Source organism: Vanellus vanellus, assembly GCF_965231255.1.
Source record: "Vanellus vanellus genome assembly, chromosome: 17".
NCBI classification, from domain to species: Eukaryota; Metazoa; Chordata; class Aves; order Charadriiformes; family Charadriidae; genus Vanellus; species Vanellus vanellus.
The window spans coordinates 15,260,528-15,275,113 of record NC_138922.1 but is presented as its reverse complement, the minus strand read 5'-3'; the positions used below and the strand labels follow the sequence as shown (position 1 = coordinate 15,275,113).

The 14,586-nt window shown below is 48.1% G+C and overlaps 2 protein-coding genes across 3 annotated transcripts; both read left to right on the top strand.

Moving 5' to 3' along the window:
- Window positions 1–233: 233 nt before the first annotated feature.
- Window positions 234–8,314, top strand: RFNG (RFNG O-fucosylpeptide 3-beta-N-acetylglucosaminyltransferase; the record flags this gene model as incomplete). Its single annotated transcript, XM_082492206.1, has 8 exons — window positions 234–641; window positions 1,450–1,498; window positions 2,019–2,121; window positions 2,514–2,667; window positions 3,679–3,767; window positions 3,858–4,023; window positions 5,404–5,489; window positions 5,711–8,314. 8 exons carry the CDS (start codon window positions 234–236, stop codon window positions 5,775–5,777), a joined length of 1,122 nt encoding a protein of 373 aa, XP_082348332.1. The 3' UTR covers window positions 5,778–8,314.
- A 2,953-nt stretch (window positions 8,315–11,267) lies between these two features.
- On the top strand, window positions 11,268–14,537 carry DCXR (dicarbonyl and L-xylulose reductase). 2 transcript variants are annotated; one of them, XM_082492426.1, is made up of 8 exons: window positions 11,268–11,403; window positions 11,489–11,586; window positions 11,682–11,845; window positions 12,872–12,914; window positions 13,228–13,327; window positions 13,491–13,525; window positions 13,654–13,771; window positions 14,240–14,537. In XM_082492426.1, exons 1-8 carry the CDS (start codon window positions 11,346–11,348, stop codon window positions 14,341–14,343), a joined length of 720 nt encoding a protein of 239 aa, XP_082348552.1. In that variant the 5' UTR covers window positions 11,268–11,345; the 3' UTR covers window positions 14,344–14,537. The 2 variants fall into 2 exon arrangements, with proteins under 2 accessions (XP_082348552.1, XP_082348551.1); XM_082492425.1 differs by having other exon boundaries at window positions 13,491–13,557; window positions 13,656–13,771.
- The last annotated feature ends 49 nt before the right edge of the window (window positions 14,538–14,586 follow it).

The window sequence follows — 14,586 nt, the reverse complement described above, 5'->3', positions numbered from 1 at the left end:
GGCCCGTCTCGCCTCACCGGCCGGGGCACCGGGCGGCGGGGCGGGGCTGCGCGGGGCTCGGCCGCGCTTGCCGGGCCACGCCGCCCGCGCGGACCTCCGGTCAGCGCGGCCTAGCGTGGCCGGGCGCTCCCCTCCGCCAGCTGCGGGGGCTGCCGCCGCCTGCGGGAGCCGCCGGCCGCCCGTGGGGCCATGAGGCGGCAGCGCAGCGCGGCGGGGGCCCACGGGGCTGCAGCATGAGCGGCTCTTGCCTGGGGCTCCGCAAGGCCTGCTTCCTGCTGTCCGTCAGCGCCGCCGCCCTCCTCCTTCTCCTGCTGCCGCGGGGGCAGCCCCCCGCCGCGCCCCGCCGCCGCCCGCCGCCCGCCGCCGGGCCTAGCGGGCCTCCGGGCCCCGGCGGGAGCGGCGTGCCTGGCACGAGGGCGGGCTGGCGCGGGGGGGCGGGCGGCGGGCCGGGGGCCGGGGCGGGCGGGCGGGGCGCGGGCCTCGCTAGCAGCCCACAGCCCGGGCGGAAGGGCCGCCTGGGGCCGGCCGGGGAGAGGCTGGAGCTGAAGGACATCTTCATCGCGGTGAAGACCACGAGGAAGTACCACAAGAGCCGGCTGGACTTGCTCCTCCAGACCTGGATCTCCCAGGCGAGGGGACAGGTGAGGCTTCGCCGGCGGCGGGCGGCCGCTGCAATTTCCCATCGAGTTTTTCCTTGCGTGTATTAAAAGCATCTTTCCTTGTAAGAGTGAGGAAGGCTGCTTTATCTAAACAGTTTGTCTGAACCTGCCTCCGAAAGGGTTCATGGTTGATGAGCAAGTTACTTGCAATCTGGCATTGTGGTCCAAGCAGAAAGAGTTTGCTGACTTTTGTACGACTGTGGAAAATACTACAAGATAGTGGAAGATCCCTAGTGCTGATGCTTCTAGGCTGGTATTTTGGACTAGCTGATCTTTCAGCGACTTAAGCTTTTCCATAGAACAGTGCAGAACTTGTTCCCTTGTTTGGGAATTTCAGTCCATCCAAGCATATTAATGCAATTTTGTCCAGTAGCTGGGACAAGACACTGTTACCACCTGGCACTTTCCACCCTGACTTTCATTTTTCCTTTTAGCTGTTGATGACTCACAGCCAGAGAGAGGAGGTGAAGTTGCAGAGGGAGGTACTACCAAAAAAGACAGTCATTCCTGTCTGGAAATTGGTTGTCTGTACCCTGAGATGAGGAGAGTAAAATCTTGGGTGCTTTATTGAAATGAGACTCTTCTGGTTTGCAATGCAAAAACTTATCAAATAAGGCAAGGGCTCAAGTTGCTGGTGTTCTCTCTACCACCACTCCCCGCCCTACTCCCAATGGCTACTGTGAAATAAATTAACAAGACAAAACACTCAGAATTCTGACTGCAACTGAACAAAGTTGAAATTCGTTTCTGAAATTCTCAAATGTGGACACACCATTTTTGTCCCCCACAGACATTTATATTCACAGACTGGGAGGATCGGGAGCTGCGCCTGAAAGCAGGTAAGCTGTGTAGCATAGGTATATGCTGTCTTATAACTTGAGTTTTGTTTCTGTCATACTTTCCCTAAAGTCCTTATTTCATGCTGTACAAGCAATTGAGGAAGTTAAGATGAAGAAAATGGAGAAAACTTCTCCTTTCACAGGAGAATATGCTGTTCCTACTTACCACCTGGACAAGATGCCTGGAACTTCCTGAATACTGGGTTCACCTTTGCACCCACTTCCTTCCTGTTAGCAAGCTTAACTTTATCTGGGCGAAGTTATATTAGGTATTTCCTTTGTGTACAGTCTCATGGCACTATTTATATACCCTGCACTCACATGTTTTTAAGTACTCCACAGCTTGCATGCCATATGCATAACCCATGAGCCCTGCCTGTCATGCAGTTTATTCTCCACGTGTGCACCATATCCACTTCAGATGTACAGTATTAGTGCCAAATTTGCACTGCTTTTGTAGTCTTTTTTTGGACTACACATGCTTCTCAAACCTGAAAGGACTGATCTTTATTTTTTCTAGGGGATCATATGATCAACACCAACTGTTCTGCTGTCCATACCCGGCAAGCTCTCTGCTGCAAGATGTCTGTGGAATATGATAAGTTCCTGGAATCTGGGCAAAAGTAGGTGAAACATGTTGTTCTGATTGACTTCATTTCTTCCAGTTCTGTGCTCACAGGAAACTTGAGGAACCCTCTCTGCTCCAGTAAGGAATACAGTATCAGCTAAAACGTGGTGATGAACATAGGGAAGGGAACACAGCATGAAGCAGTGTTTATAAACAAGCATCATCTGAAAAGTGGAAAGGATGATAATCTAAAGAGGGTTACTAATTTCTTTCCTAGTCTTTCCAGAATTAGGATCTGTGGGTGCTTCCAGCTTCCAAATTCTGTAATTCAGGACAATGGGAAATGCATTCTGCTCCAAGCTTGAAAGACTAAAACTCAGCTCTAAACCCTAACTCGTTTCTCTGTTGCTGTTTTGCAGTAACTTTCTTATTTTGTTTTGTTTGAAGATGGTTTTGCCATGTGGACGATGACAACTATGTGAACCCTCGGACTCTCCTGCATCTCTTATCTGCTTTCTCACACAGCCAGGATGTCTATGTGGGGCGACCAAGTCTGGACCATCCCATCGAAGCAGCTGACCACGTCCAAAGTGATGGATCAGTAAGCAAACTTTGCAGTTAGTCTGAAAGACATCCTGACCTTCTAAGCTTTTAAAGCCTTGAGAGTTCATAGGATTCCCCCAGAAAAAAATGTGCAAGCAATGAACCTGGCACTGGTCATTTTCAGAGACAGGGTGCTGGGTTAAATGAACCTTCAATCTGACCTCATGTGCATATGTACAATAGAGTTTGTCTCCTGGGTGGATGTCTGTTTCTCTTCATTTACTCATGTATGTTGGTGATCTCCCTCACACTCATGTGAGTAGGGCCTCTCCACCTTGTCTCTTCCTTTAGTTGTTGTGGGGGCAGTGTTCCTTGTGTTAGGGTGTTGGGATTTGGGTTGGGGTTTGGGGTTGGTTTGTTTTGAGAGCAGTATCACATCGTCATCATCTTGAAACGACCTCAGGTGGGTGACAAAGGCTGTCTGGATATGTAAGACATTTCCCACACTGAGTGGTTACTAGGTTTCCAAGAAGTGGAAGGAAACATATCAGTCACAAGATACGTGTGCTAAAGGACAGGTCCTTACCAGGACCTAGGCCTATAGTGACAGACCTAAAGATAAATCAATCCACTGGCCAGAAAGCGAGTTACAAAGCAGCTTCTTAGGGAAGACTGCACAACAAAATAGTCTCCTTGGGCATGTAGCTAAGTGACTAATGGGGCCCCTTTGATTTTCTCAGGAACACTGAGCTGGCTGTGACACTTGGCTAGAATGATCAGGGTACAGGTGGAATTGGGTCGGAGCAGGACTATAGTTTCCCATTTCATGTGTGCTACCTCAGTTAACTTGATGGTTTACCTGCTGTCAGTTCCAGGATAGAGTGTCATTTGAGACAACAGCTAGCTGGGCTTTCAACAGCCTAAAGAAATAGGAATTAATCTGTAGTCTTGTTCTGACTCAAGTGCAGTGCGTGATATCCAGTAGAATCTCAACTTCCCTTCCCTGCCCAGCCAAATCGAAAAAGCTAATTATCAGTAACTACTGTGTGTTTTTCTTGTTGCTCTTCAGAAGACAACCGTGAAATTCTGGTTTGCCACAGGTGGAGCAGGGTTCTGTATCAGCAGAGGTCTTGCCCTGAAGATGAGTCCCTGGGCCAGGTAAATACTGGTCCTAGCTGAGCTCCATCAATATGTCGTTGGTAGGCTTTAAAGCATATTTCACTTTGTCTCCTATGCTCTGTCTCACAGCCTGGGTAATTTCATCAGTACTGCAGAAAGAGTGCGTCTTCCTGATGATTGCACTATTGGCTACATCATTGAAGGGCTGCTGGAGGTAAAGCTGCTGCACAGCCCGTTGTTCCATTCCCACCTGGAAAATCTGCAGAGACTACAAGGCGAGTCTGTGCTGCAGCAGGTAGGGCTAAGCCTCATGTCCTGCTCTTAATTACACCTCAATCTGATCAGAAAGAATACTCTCCATAAACTTAACACTCTTCAGCAAAGAAGGATGTCTGCAGACTCGCTTAGAGCTGTGTCCTGTCCAATTGCTTCGGTAGTATGCTTTAGGTAAAAAGCATACTTTCATCCTAGCCAGTGAGGTGATATAGCTAACACATTCTGTTACATTAAACCTAAATATGGTGTTGCCCATCTTCTAAACTCTGACTTTCCCTAAGTCACTGTAGCAGCAGCTGTAGAAGGAGGCGATATTTAGGTTGCCTGCCATGTAAGAAAGTATTTCTGTCTTTGCCTAACAAAGTCTCAGTCTTAATTCACGCTGTTCAAAAAGACTAGTGTCACAGCTATAGAAAGTACCTCTTCCAATAACTAAGACATTGTTAAATGTTTGATCGTTTTAAAGAATAACTTGTCTGAATATCAATAAATTTAATCCATGTTTCTCAGGAAAAAATAGTTTTAGGAAAAATTAGGTTTTTTAATTGCTGGGATACCTTTTTACTCATGGGCAGTAGATGGAGCTATAAGGCCATCCAGCAGCTTTGTCTGCCTCTTGCTGTTTGGCACCATGAAAAAATGAGTGCGGTTTTGCCCCTACAAACTGCTTGGTTATATTTTCCTGGCAATTGTATTAGGCAGCAGAAATGTTCAGTTGGGGCCAAATTCCAGCATGATGTAATCTTCATGTTAGTGAATTTAACTGTAGGCTGAATACAGCCTGTCGTTGGTGATCATTGTTTCCCTGGGTGTGTAACAGCTAACCTAAAAATCCAGAAAATCTACAATTAGAAAGAAAATACAAGTCATCTACCTGGCACCTGAAAATTTCTCAATACAGTGCTGTGTGAAGGAATAGCACTGATTTAGAGTTCGAGAGATCTAAATTTTGTTGCCAGGTTTGTCACCATGGCAGTACTTTGTACGCCATTTTAACATCAACATGTTTTTATTTTCCCTCTCTGCTAAGACACCACTATTGCAGACTTCAGGCAATGTCTGGTGAGGATGAACATATGTTATTCAGTGAAGGTACAGACATTAGCAGGATTAATGGCCCTGCAAAGCTTACAATTGTAACTCATCTTGTCCTTCAGGGCAATGCAACTTTAAGCTCCTTTGTTTATTCTCCCACATTGCAGTGGTCCATTTGATAGCTACCATGCAGTGCTGGTATTGCTAATGTCAAAACTAACCACTGTTTTTCAGATGTGATCAACTGTTCAGATCAGACAGGATCCTTGGAGTCTTTCTTCATATCTCATTAATAATCCTGCTATCCCCACTCTGTTTTTCTGCATTAGTGTTACAATTTCTGAATATTTATTTGCTTTTACAGGTAACCCTAAGTTACGGGGACCCTGAGAACAAACACAATGTTGTGAGTGTGGGAGGGGCATTTGGCCTTCAGCAAGATCCAACCCGGTGAGTGTCCACTTCCAAAACAGGATCTCCCCACCTTGTTCATGTTTATCAACTGTAAGATTATCAAACTCACTAATGGGGTTATTTTCTCATGCCAGCTCTTATCGCTGTGCCAAAGGCAGGTAGACCTACCCTCTCTCCTCTATTAGACCTCTGTACATCCAATGCTAGTATGCTCCTTGTATGGAGAATTCCAATCTAATTTTTTTTTTTCTTCATAGATTTAAATCTGTCCATTGTCTACTCTATCCTGACACTATTTGGTGCCCTGCTAAGAAGAAGTCATAATTCCCGACCAGTCATTGACAACTGTATCTTACCTAGTTTGCATAAGGCAGAAGTTGTGATGGACTTTTTTGGGGTGGTGGTTTGTTTGGGTTTTTTTCCTTCTTCTGGGAGACAACCAGAGGTATCTACAAAGGAGGTACAGAGACTCTATTTACAAAAGCAAGAAGGTGTGGTTTGTTCAGCTGCAGCCTGGGACATTCCGAGAAGAATCCTTGTTCTTTTGTCTGGTGGCTCTTTGTATAACGACTACAGTCCTGTGAATCTGTGCTTGGACTCCTAGGCAAATGCAGTATTTGGACTGATAGCATTCTTACTACTGCTAGGGGCTTTTAGAGGCCATTGTCTTGAAGCTGGAGTGCTATAGCAGACTGTAGTCCCCATGGTGACAAGAGAGGGGAAGTTTTCACTTGTCTTTCTTGGGAACAGAATTATTTAAGAGCTTCTGTGTCCTGCCATATTCAAACTCCACCTGTGGCCTGGAACAGGGTCTGTTCGTAAACACCAGAAATCCTGGAATCACTAGGGTAAACAAGGCTGCAAACTTTGTCTTGGGAAAACCCTGTGTTAGGGGTAAGCTTACTCAGGACGGGATATGGGTTGCTTACAGTGCACATTCTCCCCTGTAGTCCATGTGTACCTCCCATGGAGGTGATTGTCAGACTTGGCTCTCTGAGCAGTTGAATTGCAGTAGTTGTTGATTACAATGGTGGTCTGCCGGGTCCAAGACTATTCCCTTGATATTTGATGCTGAAGAAATTTGCCAGACTAGATGGTAATAATTTCTCCTGCTTTGCCCACAGCAGGTTGTATGAGCTAGAGGATGCTCATTGGCTGATGAAACACCCTGTTTCTGAAGCTGTGCTGTATCTTTTGCTGTCTGTGAGTGAGGAGGAATGCTACATCGCTGTAATGCCCTGAGGAAGTTTTGATGGTATCATTTGAGGACCTTTAATTGTATGACTGTAGTTATTCCACATCAGCTTCTTCAGATAATCTTTTGATTACCTTAGGCTCAAGATCAGTGTTTATTTTTACTCTACTTCTTAATGTTTCAGTAAATAGTTAATGCAATTGCTAAAAGGAGACTGCACGCTCACACAAAGGCAGGACTTCAGTGCTGTAGCAGTATCACCTGCTGCTGCTTTTTAAATAAAGTAAGCTTAGTTCTGAAAGCGGAAGAAATGGGGCTCCATATGTTTACTTTTCTGTTAGCCCAGATTTTGGCCATGTGCAATCCTTACCTGACATGAAGAATGGCATAAAAAATGGCTTTGCAGAACCACTGTTTACTCTTACAAACTTTTCAGGAAATACTTGCTGGTTTAGTGCTAGAGTCTGAAGCAGAATTAAGGGAAGAAGAGTAGAATGACACTGTATAGCCTGGAACTACGATTAATGGCTAGAATGTAGACCAAGCAAAAAATTCAGATTTCTAAACAGCTGTGCTGAGCTGTACTGTGGACTTCAGCTAGTTGCTTAACTTCCTGACATTTGAAAAGTGGTATAATGTAGGCAAACGCCTGCAGTGTATACAAGCATGAAACTTAGCAGAGATCTCAGCCTCCTGAAGTACACTGTTCCCTGCAGTCTTATTTTTAACACAACCTTTCAGCATTTACCTGGGTACATTGTCCTCTCTGTGTGATTTTAGTTAATTCCACTGAGGATCAAACAAGCTGACTGCTACTTGCTACAGTCCTGCAGCTCATTCTTAAATTCCTCCTTTCCTTCATGTCTACTAAGGTGACCGTGAGGTATGGGGATAAGAATGCTGCAGGGAATCAGATCAAAGTCCAGCTACTACAGTGGCTGTTCCATAACAGGTACACCGGTAACGCTGACAGCCTTTTACAGAAAATGGAGGAGGACTTGTGGAGTAGTAGGTTGTGGTATGTTCTACTTATTAGGTCATCCTCTTACTAGAATTGAGGCATCCTATGATTTAATGATTTGTCATTAATAGCTCTGGGATTCCTTGTATCTATATAAATACTTTTTTTTTAAACACTTGTTAGGTTCGTGTTTTCAACCTCCTGTAGCAGAAAGCTGTGAAACTTCATGAGCTCTTGATGAAATTTTGTCTTCAAACACTGATTCTGAACTCTTCTGTTGGAGCTTTTCTTCCTCTTCCACTGGTAGCAGTCAGATCTCTTCTAAGAGATCACAGACAACATGGACTGGGTAGTGATTATGTGGCAAAGTGCAGGTCAAAAATGACAACAGTTCATATGGATGGCAGCAAAACTGAGTAGTAAAAGTTTCACACTAGTCACTGGTCACCTTAAGCTAGGTATGCCAAAGAGGCAGCATACTCTAAGCTGGTAGGGTGTTTATTAATGGGAAAAGGACCACATTCTCCTGCGTGGCAATACAGAACTGTTCAATGTGTTCAAGCTTCTTTTAAGGTTTCTTGTGTTGACAATACAGTGGGCTGTATGGATATATCAGGATGCAGCTTATTAATCAAACTACTGTCTCATACATAAAGTGACTCTATGAAATAAATATTTAAATATACCAAAGGCTGTGTTTTGTGATGTTTCTTGACCCATTCTCTACACCAAAAATAGACTATAAACTCTGTAATCCAGAAAACTACAGCCTCCTGTGTTGTGATGCCAAATGACCAAAAAGCATGTGAGTTAAGAGGACTTGGATGTGCACAGGAACAAATATGGATGTGAATAATCTTTTGCAGATGATGATTAAGAGAGTAAGAGACTTGAAATAAGGAATAAGTTAATTGTTGTTAACCTGTCTTAGTACTTTGCTATTCTGTTTCTGCACTTACTAAATATGCCACAGGAGCTCTTAAATTTAAGAGTTCTCAGAAAGCAACAGACCAGTTAACAGGAATCACAGAGTGGTCAGTGTTGGAAGGGACCTCTGGAGATCATCCAGTCCAACCCCCCTGCCAGAGCAGGTTGCACAGGATGGTGTCCAGGTGGGTTTGGAATGTCTCCAGAGTTGGAGACTCCACCACCACTCTGGGCAGCCTGTGCTGGTGCTCTGCCACCCTCAAAGTAAAGAAGTCCCTCCTCATGTTAAGATGGAACTTCCTGTGTTCAAGCATGTGCCTATTACTGCTTGTCCTATCACTGGGCACCACTGAAAAAAGACTGTTCCCATCCACCTGGCACCCTCCCTTTAAGTATTTGTAAGTATTGATAAGATCTCCCCTCAGTCTTCTCTTCTCCAGACTAAAAAGACCCAAGTCCCTCAGCCTCATAAAAAAGATGTTCCAATCCCCTAATCACCTTTGTAGCCCTTTGCTACCCTCTCCAGCAGTTCCCTGTCCTTCTTGACCTGGGGAGCCCAGAACTGGACAAAGTATTCCAGATGTGGCCTCACCACGGCAGAGTAGAGGGGGAGGATGACCTCCCTTGACCTGCTGGCCACGCTCTTCTTGATGCACCCCAGGATGCCATTGGCCTTTTTGGCCACAAGGGCATGTTGTTGGCTCATGGGCATCCTGTTGTCCACCAGGACTCCCAGGCCCCTTTCCACAGAGCTGCTCTCCAGCAGGTGAGCCCCCAACCTGTACTGGTGCATGTGGTTATTCCTCCCCAGGTGCAGGACCCTAGGCTTCTCTTTGTTGAATTTCATTAGGTTCCTCACTGCCCAACTCTCCAGCCTGTCCAGGTCACACTGTATGGCAGCAGAGCCTTTCGGTGTGTCAGCCACCCCTCCTGGTTTTGTGTCATCAGCAAACTTGCTCTGTTCCTTCATCCAGGTCATTGATGAATATATTGATCAGTACTGACCCCTGGAGAACACCACTTGTTATTGACCTCCAACTGGACTGCGCCACTAACCACAACCCTCTGAGCTCTATCTGCCAGCCAGCTGTCAATTCACCCCAATGTCCATTCATCTAACCTACACTTCCTAAGCTTGCCTGTGAGCATGATGTGGGAGACAGTGTCGAAAGCCTTGCCGAAGCCAAGGCAGACAACATTCACTGCCCTCCCCTCATCCACCCATCCAGTCACACCATCATAGAAGGCTATCAGATTCGTCAGACATGACTTCGTGTGGTGAATCCACGTTGACTACTTCTGATAACCTCCTTTTCCTCCAGATGCTTGCAGATGATGCCCAGAACAAGCTGTTCCATCATTTTTCCAGGGATGGAGGTGAGGCTGACCAGCCTGTAGTTTCCCAGGTCATCCTTCTTGCCTTTTTTGAAGACTGGAGTGACATGGGCTTTCCTCCAGTCTTCAGGCACCTCACCTGTTCTCCAGGACTTAGCAAAGATGATGGAGAGTGGCCCAGCAATGACTTCTGCCAGCTCCCTCAGCACTCTCGGGTGCATCCCATCAGGCCCCATGGACTTGTGGGGATCCAGTTTACTTAATTGTTCTCTAACTTGTCCTCTTCAACCAAGGGAAAGTCTTCCTTCCTCCAGACTTTCTCTGTTACCCGCAAAGTTTTTGACTCCCAAGAACTGGCCTGAGCAGTGAAGACAGAAGCAAAGAAGGCATTCAGCAAATCCACTGCATCATCTCTGCATCATCTGTCACCACAGCACCTGTCTCATTCAACAGCGGGCCCACATTTTCCCTAGTTTTCCTTTTGCCTCCCATGTACTTAAAGAAACTCTTCCTGTTGACCTTGACATCCCTTGCCAGATTTAATTCCAAGGCTGCCTTGGCTTTCCTCATTTCATCCCTGCATACTCTGACAGCATTCTTATAGTCTTCCCAAGCGGTCAGCCCCTTCTTCCACATACTGTAAACTTCCCTCTTCCACCTGAGCTTTTTCAGAAGCTCCCTGCTCAACCAGGCAGGTCTCCTGCTTCCCTTGCCTGATTTCTTGCTCTTAGGGATGCACCGATCCTGAGCTTGGAGGAAGTGATATCTAAGTATCAACCAGCTCTCTTGAGCCCCCCTACCATCTAGAGCCCTCACCCATGGGATTTCTCCAAGCAGTTTCTTGCTTTATTTATATAATTACCTGTGCTGCTCTGCTGTTACACAATGCCAGCTCTGCAAATCAGGAGCTGGAACTGTTGTGCTGTCACTGGCAGTAAACTGTGGTGCAGTAGCTTATCTATGACGCTTAACTCTGTCCAGCCTGCTCGGCTGTTGTGCCTTCCAGCTCGTTGCTGTTGTCACTGAGGTGCTGCATGAGAAATTCCGTGTGCCGAGGTGCTCAGGCGACCAGAGCCTCTGTACTTGCAGCTGATTTTTCAGGCTATGATGTTAGACAAGGGCTGCCTACAGGTTTCATCAGCAACTGCAAGTGGGCAGCGAGAGCAGGTCTTTGCATTGTCTGGTGAAAAGCCTGTTTTTCTGTGGTCTCTCACTGTGACACTTCAGTGAGAACCAGAGCCAAGAGAATCCACCTCTGCGTGCCTGCCTGTGGCCCGGTGAGCCCAGAAATGGCTTCGGGGGAGCGGGGGACTGGCGCAGGGTGGGCCCGTGCTCTGCCCCCTCGCAGATGCCCCGCTTGCGAGGCGGGTCGCGGCCCGCCCCGCCAGGCCCTCCCGCCGCGCCGGGCCACCGGGGGCAGGTCCGGCTGCCCGCCCCGCTCCCGGCCCCGCCCAGCTCGCAGTCCGCCCGCAGCATGGAGTCGCACCTCAGCTTCCGCGGCCGCCGGGCCCTGGTGACCGGGGCCGGCAAAGGTGGCCGCGCGGCGGGCCGGGGCCGGGGGCTGGGGCCGGAGAGGGGAAGGGGGCCGTGACCGGGGCTGACGCCGTCTCCCCGCAGGGATCGGCCGCGCCGTGGCTGTGGCGCTGAGCACCGCCGGGGCCCACGTGACCGCGCTGAGCCGCACCGCGGCGGACCTGGAGAGTCTCGCGCGAGAGGTACCGGCCGGCCCCGCTCCCCCCGCCCCGGGACCCCCCTGGGGACACCCCCGGTCCCCCGCCCGGGGTGACCGTGAGCCGCCCCCTGTCCGCAGTGCCCCGGCATCGAGCCGCTGTGCCTGGACCTGGCTGACTGGGACGCCACAGAGGCGGCGGTGGGGGCGGCGGCGGCGGCAGCGCCTTTCGAGCTGTTGGTGAACAACGCGGCAGTGGCGGAGCTGCAGCCGTTCCTGGCGGTCACGCGCGAGGCCCTACAGCGGTGAGCGCGCGGGGGGGGGGGGGGGGGGGGGAGCGCGGGGCCGCCGCGGCAGCGGAGAGACCGACACGGACGGGCGGACGGACGCAGACGCACCCCCCCCCCCCCCCCCCCCCGTTCACTTTCGGGGTGGGATGTGTGCCGTTACTGCGCATGTCCCCTTTCTGCTCTGGGCCGCGTTTTAATACTTTACGTAATGACCTTTCACCCCGCAAACACCGAAGGGACACCAAGTACAGCTCTGGCGCCCTCTGCCGTCCATCGCGCTCAGAGCTCCCCGTGTAGCTCCAGCGCAGTCTCTGGTGAATTGAAAGGCAGTTTTGGGTGAGACAATTCACATAAAGACAAGACAAAGCCAGGTTAAGGGAGGATAAAACTGTCACAGTGGGAAATTAAATGTGCTTACTGCAATAACATGACATCTTTTTTTCTCAAAAGATCCATAGTCCCGGTCGGGAGTAAGCTTTAGGATACAGGGCACAGCCAGTCTCCTTCCTTCCGAGAAGATGGGCCATGCTTTGTCCCTGCATTAAGAATGGCTGTTGTGCGTCTGTAATACAGGATTTGTTTGTGACCAGGATATAAAATGTATGGATTCTACTAAGACCATTCTGCAGAACTAGCAGGTAAAAACCTGACCAAGGAAGGATGTTGTGGCAAAGAGAAGAAAAGCTGCTTCTACCATGTTACAGCATTTATTTGCTATTTTAAAGCCTTCTGAAGGGTTTGTTTGACCTAAGAAGAGTCCCTGGCTGAGGCCCAGGGCTCACTGTTTACACTTTAATAGAGAAACTGCATTAGTCTGCTGAGGCTCAGAGTCCTGCTAGAAATGTGAGGATGCTCGAGTGGACCTCCCCCCTGCACACTAAATAGCTTACATCCGATCAACGGTTTATTGCTGAAAGCACACCTTACCATTCTTGCTAGCCAGTCAGCTTGGCATTTCTGTCCCTGTTCTAGGGTACCACCACTGTTCCCAAGATACTGGCTGCACCCGCTCTGTAACTTTTAAATTTGATTTATTTGTAGGTCTCTTGATGTGAATCTTCAGGCTGTGCTTCATGTTTCCCAGGTGAGGAAGAACTGTCACCGCAGTTGTGTCTGTGAACAGCAGTGGCTAAATTATTCTGCAGAGTGGAAATAAGTGTCCACTGTGGGGGCTAAAGGGACTGTAATTCAAATTTGACCTGACAATTTGCCCTTTCACTCTCTTGCTTTGACTCTCTCTCTTGTGAGTGGGAGGCAGTGAGGACTTCCTTCCTCCGGATGTTTTTGCTCTTTGGCTACTGTAATAGCCCAGCAAGATTCCTACTGAATGAAATAATGATTTCTGATGTTACGATTCTGGCATCCCTTTTTTTTTTCTCTTTTCTTCCCTCCCCCAGATCGTTGCTCGGCAGATGATTGCACAGGGGGTGCCAGGTGCTATCGTAAATGTCTCTAGCCAGGCATCTCAGCGTGCTCTGCGGGACCATGCTGTTTACTGTAAGTATGTCTAGCTTTAGCAGTGCCCCTCTCATTTTTTATTAGCTGGAGACCTGCAGCCACCAAGCTCCTGGCTGCCAGTTCTGGGCACTGAAATACTGCTGTGTGTTCCCGACAAAGTGCTATGCACTTAAGTGCCTCCTGTTTTTCTCCTCTCTTGAAGGTTCCACAAAAAGTGCTTTGGATATGCTGAGCAAGGTAATGGCAATGGAACTGGGACCCCACAAGATAGGATTCTTTGTGAGAGAAAGAAAAGTATGAAAGCTGAACCTAAGCATTTCCTCTCAGAGCAGTCTGGTTAGATTGATTGTTGCTCTTGGTCCCAGATTAGGGTGAATACTGTGAACCCCACAGTGGTTATGACAGACATGGGGAGAATTAACTGGAGTGACCCTCAGAAATCTGCTGCCATGATTAATCGGATTCCGCTGGGAAAGTTTGCAGGTCAGTGGTGTAGATTTGTTGCCAAGCTGGGCTTTCCTGTTGCATCCAAGCCTTCCGTCTAATCGGACATCACAGCCTGAGGTACCTTGCTTCTTTTGTGGGCACAGTCACAACTCCGCTGAATGGCTGTGGTTGAACTCCTGAAGCATTTGATGAGGACAGGGCAAGAATCAACCTTATCTCCCCTCTTCTACAGCTTTCTCATCCTAGGACAAGTGAAATGCACTTACTGTATTCATAAATATAACTGGGAAGGGACCATAGGTGCTTGCTGTGAACTAAGTATCATTTGATCACAACAAGGACTTTTTGATGTCCAGCTCTCAGCCACACGGTCCTGTCAGTTTGGGGTCGGAGATATTTCTGTGCTCCAATTGCATGTAGAGGTAAAAGACATACCTTTTGGAATGCTTATTTTTCTAGTACAATTTGAGGGGTGCATCGGATGTTCTCTGTGTTTGATTCCAGAGGTGGATGATGTGGTGAACAGCATTCTCTTCCTGCTGAGTGATAAGAGTGCTATGACAACTGGCAGCTCACTGATGGTTGATGGGGGATTTCTTGTCTCCTAAGATGACACCTGCCATTTCACACCTGGCCTTAATTTTCATACTAGTACTGCATAGATGTAAACTGGATAGAAAACAATGACACAGACCCAGTCTTGCTGGAGAAGAGAGGAGCAGGGCTGGAACCTGTATGAGAAGTGAGGCAGAAAATTTACCTTTAGAAGGCTGCTATATAATAAAGCTCACATACGCCGTCATGGAGAATGTTTATTGCACCAAATAAGGTTTTATCTTGTCACTCTACAT

What these genes read in the sequence shown, in the direction of transcription:
- DCXR (XM_082492425.1), top strand. Translation starts at nt 11,346, where the DNA reads ATGGAGTCGCACCTCAGCTTCCGCGGCCGCCGGGCCCTGGTGACCGGG. An exon ending in GGTGACCGGGGCCGGCAAAG is followed by an intron (nt 11,404 to 11,488) that starts GTGGCCGCGCGG and finishes GTCTCCCCGCAG; the next exon opens with GGATCGGCCGCGCCGTGGCT. An exon ending in TGGAGAGTCTCGCGCGAGAG is followed by an intron (nt 11,587 to 11,681) that starts GTACCGGCCGGC and finishes CCCTGTCCGCAG; the next exon opens with TGCCCCGGCATCGAGCCGCT.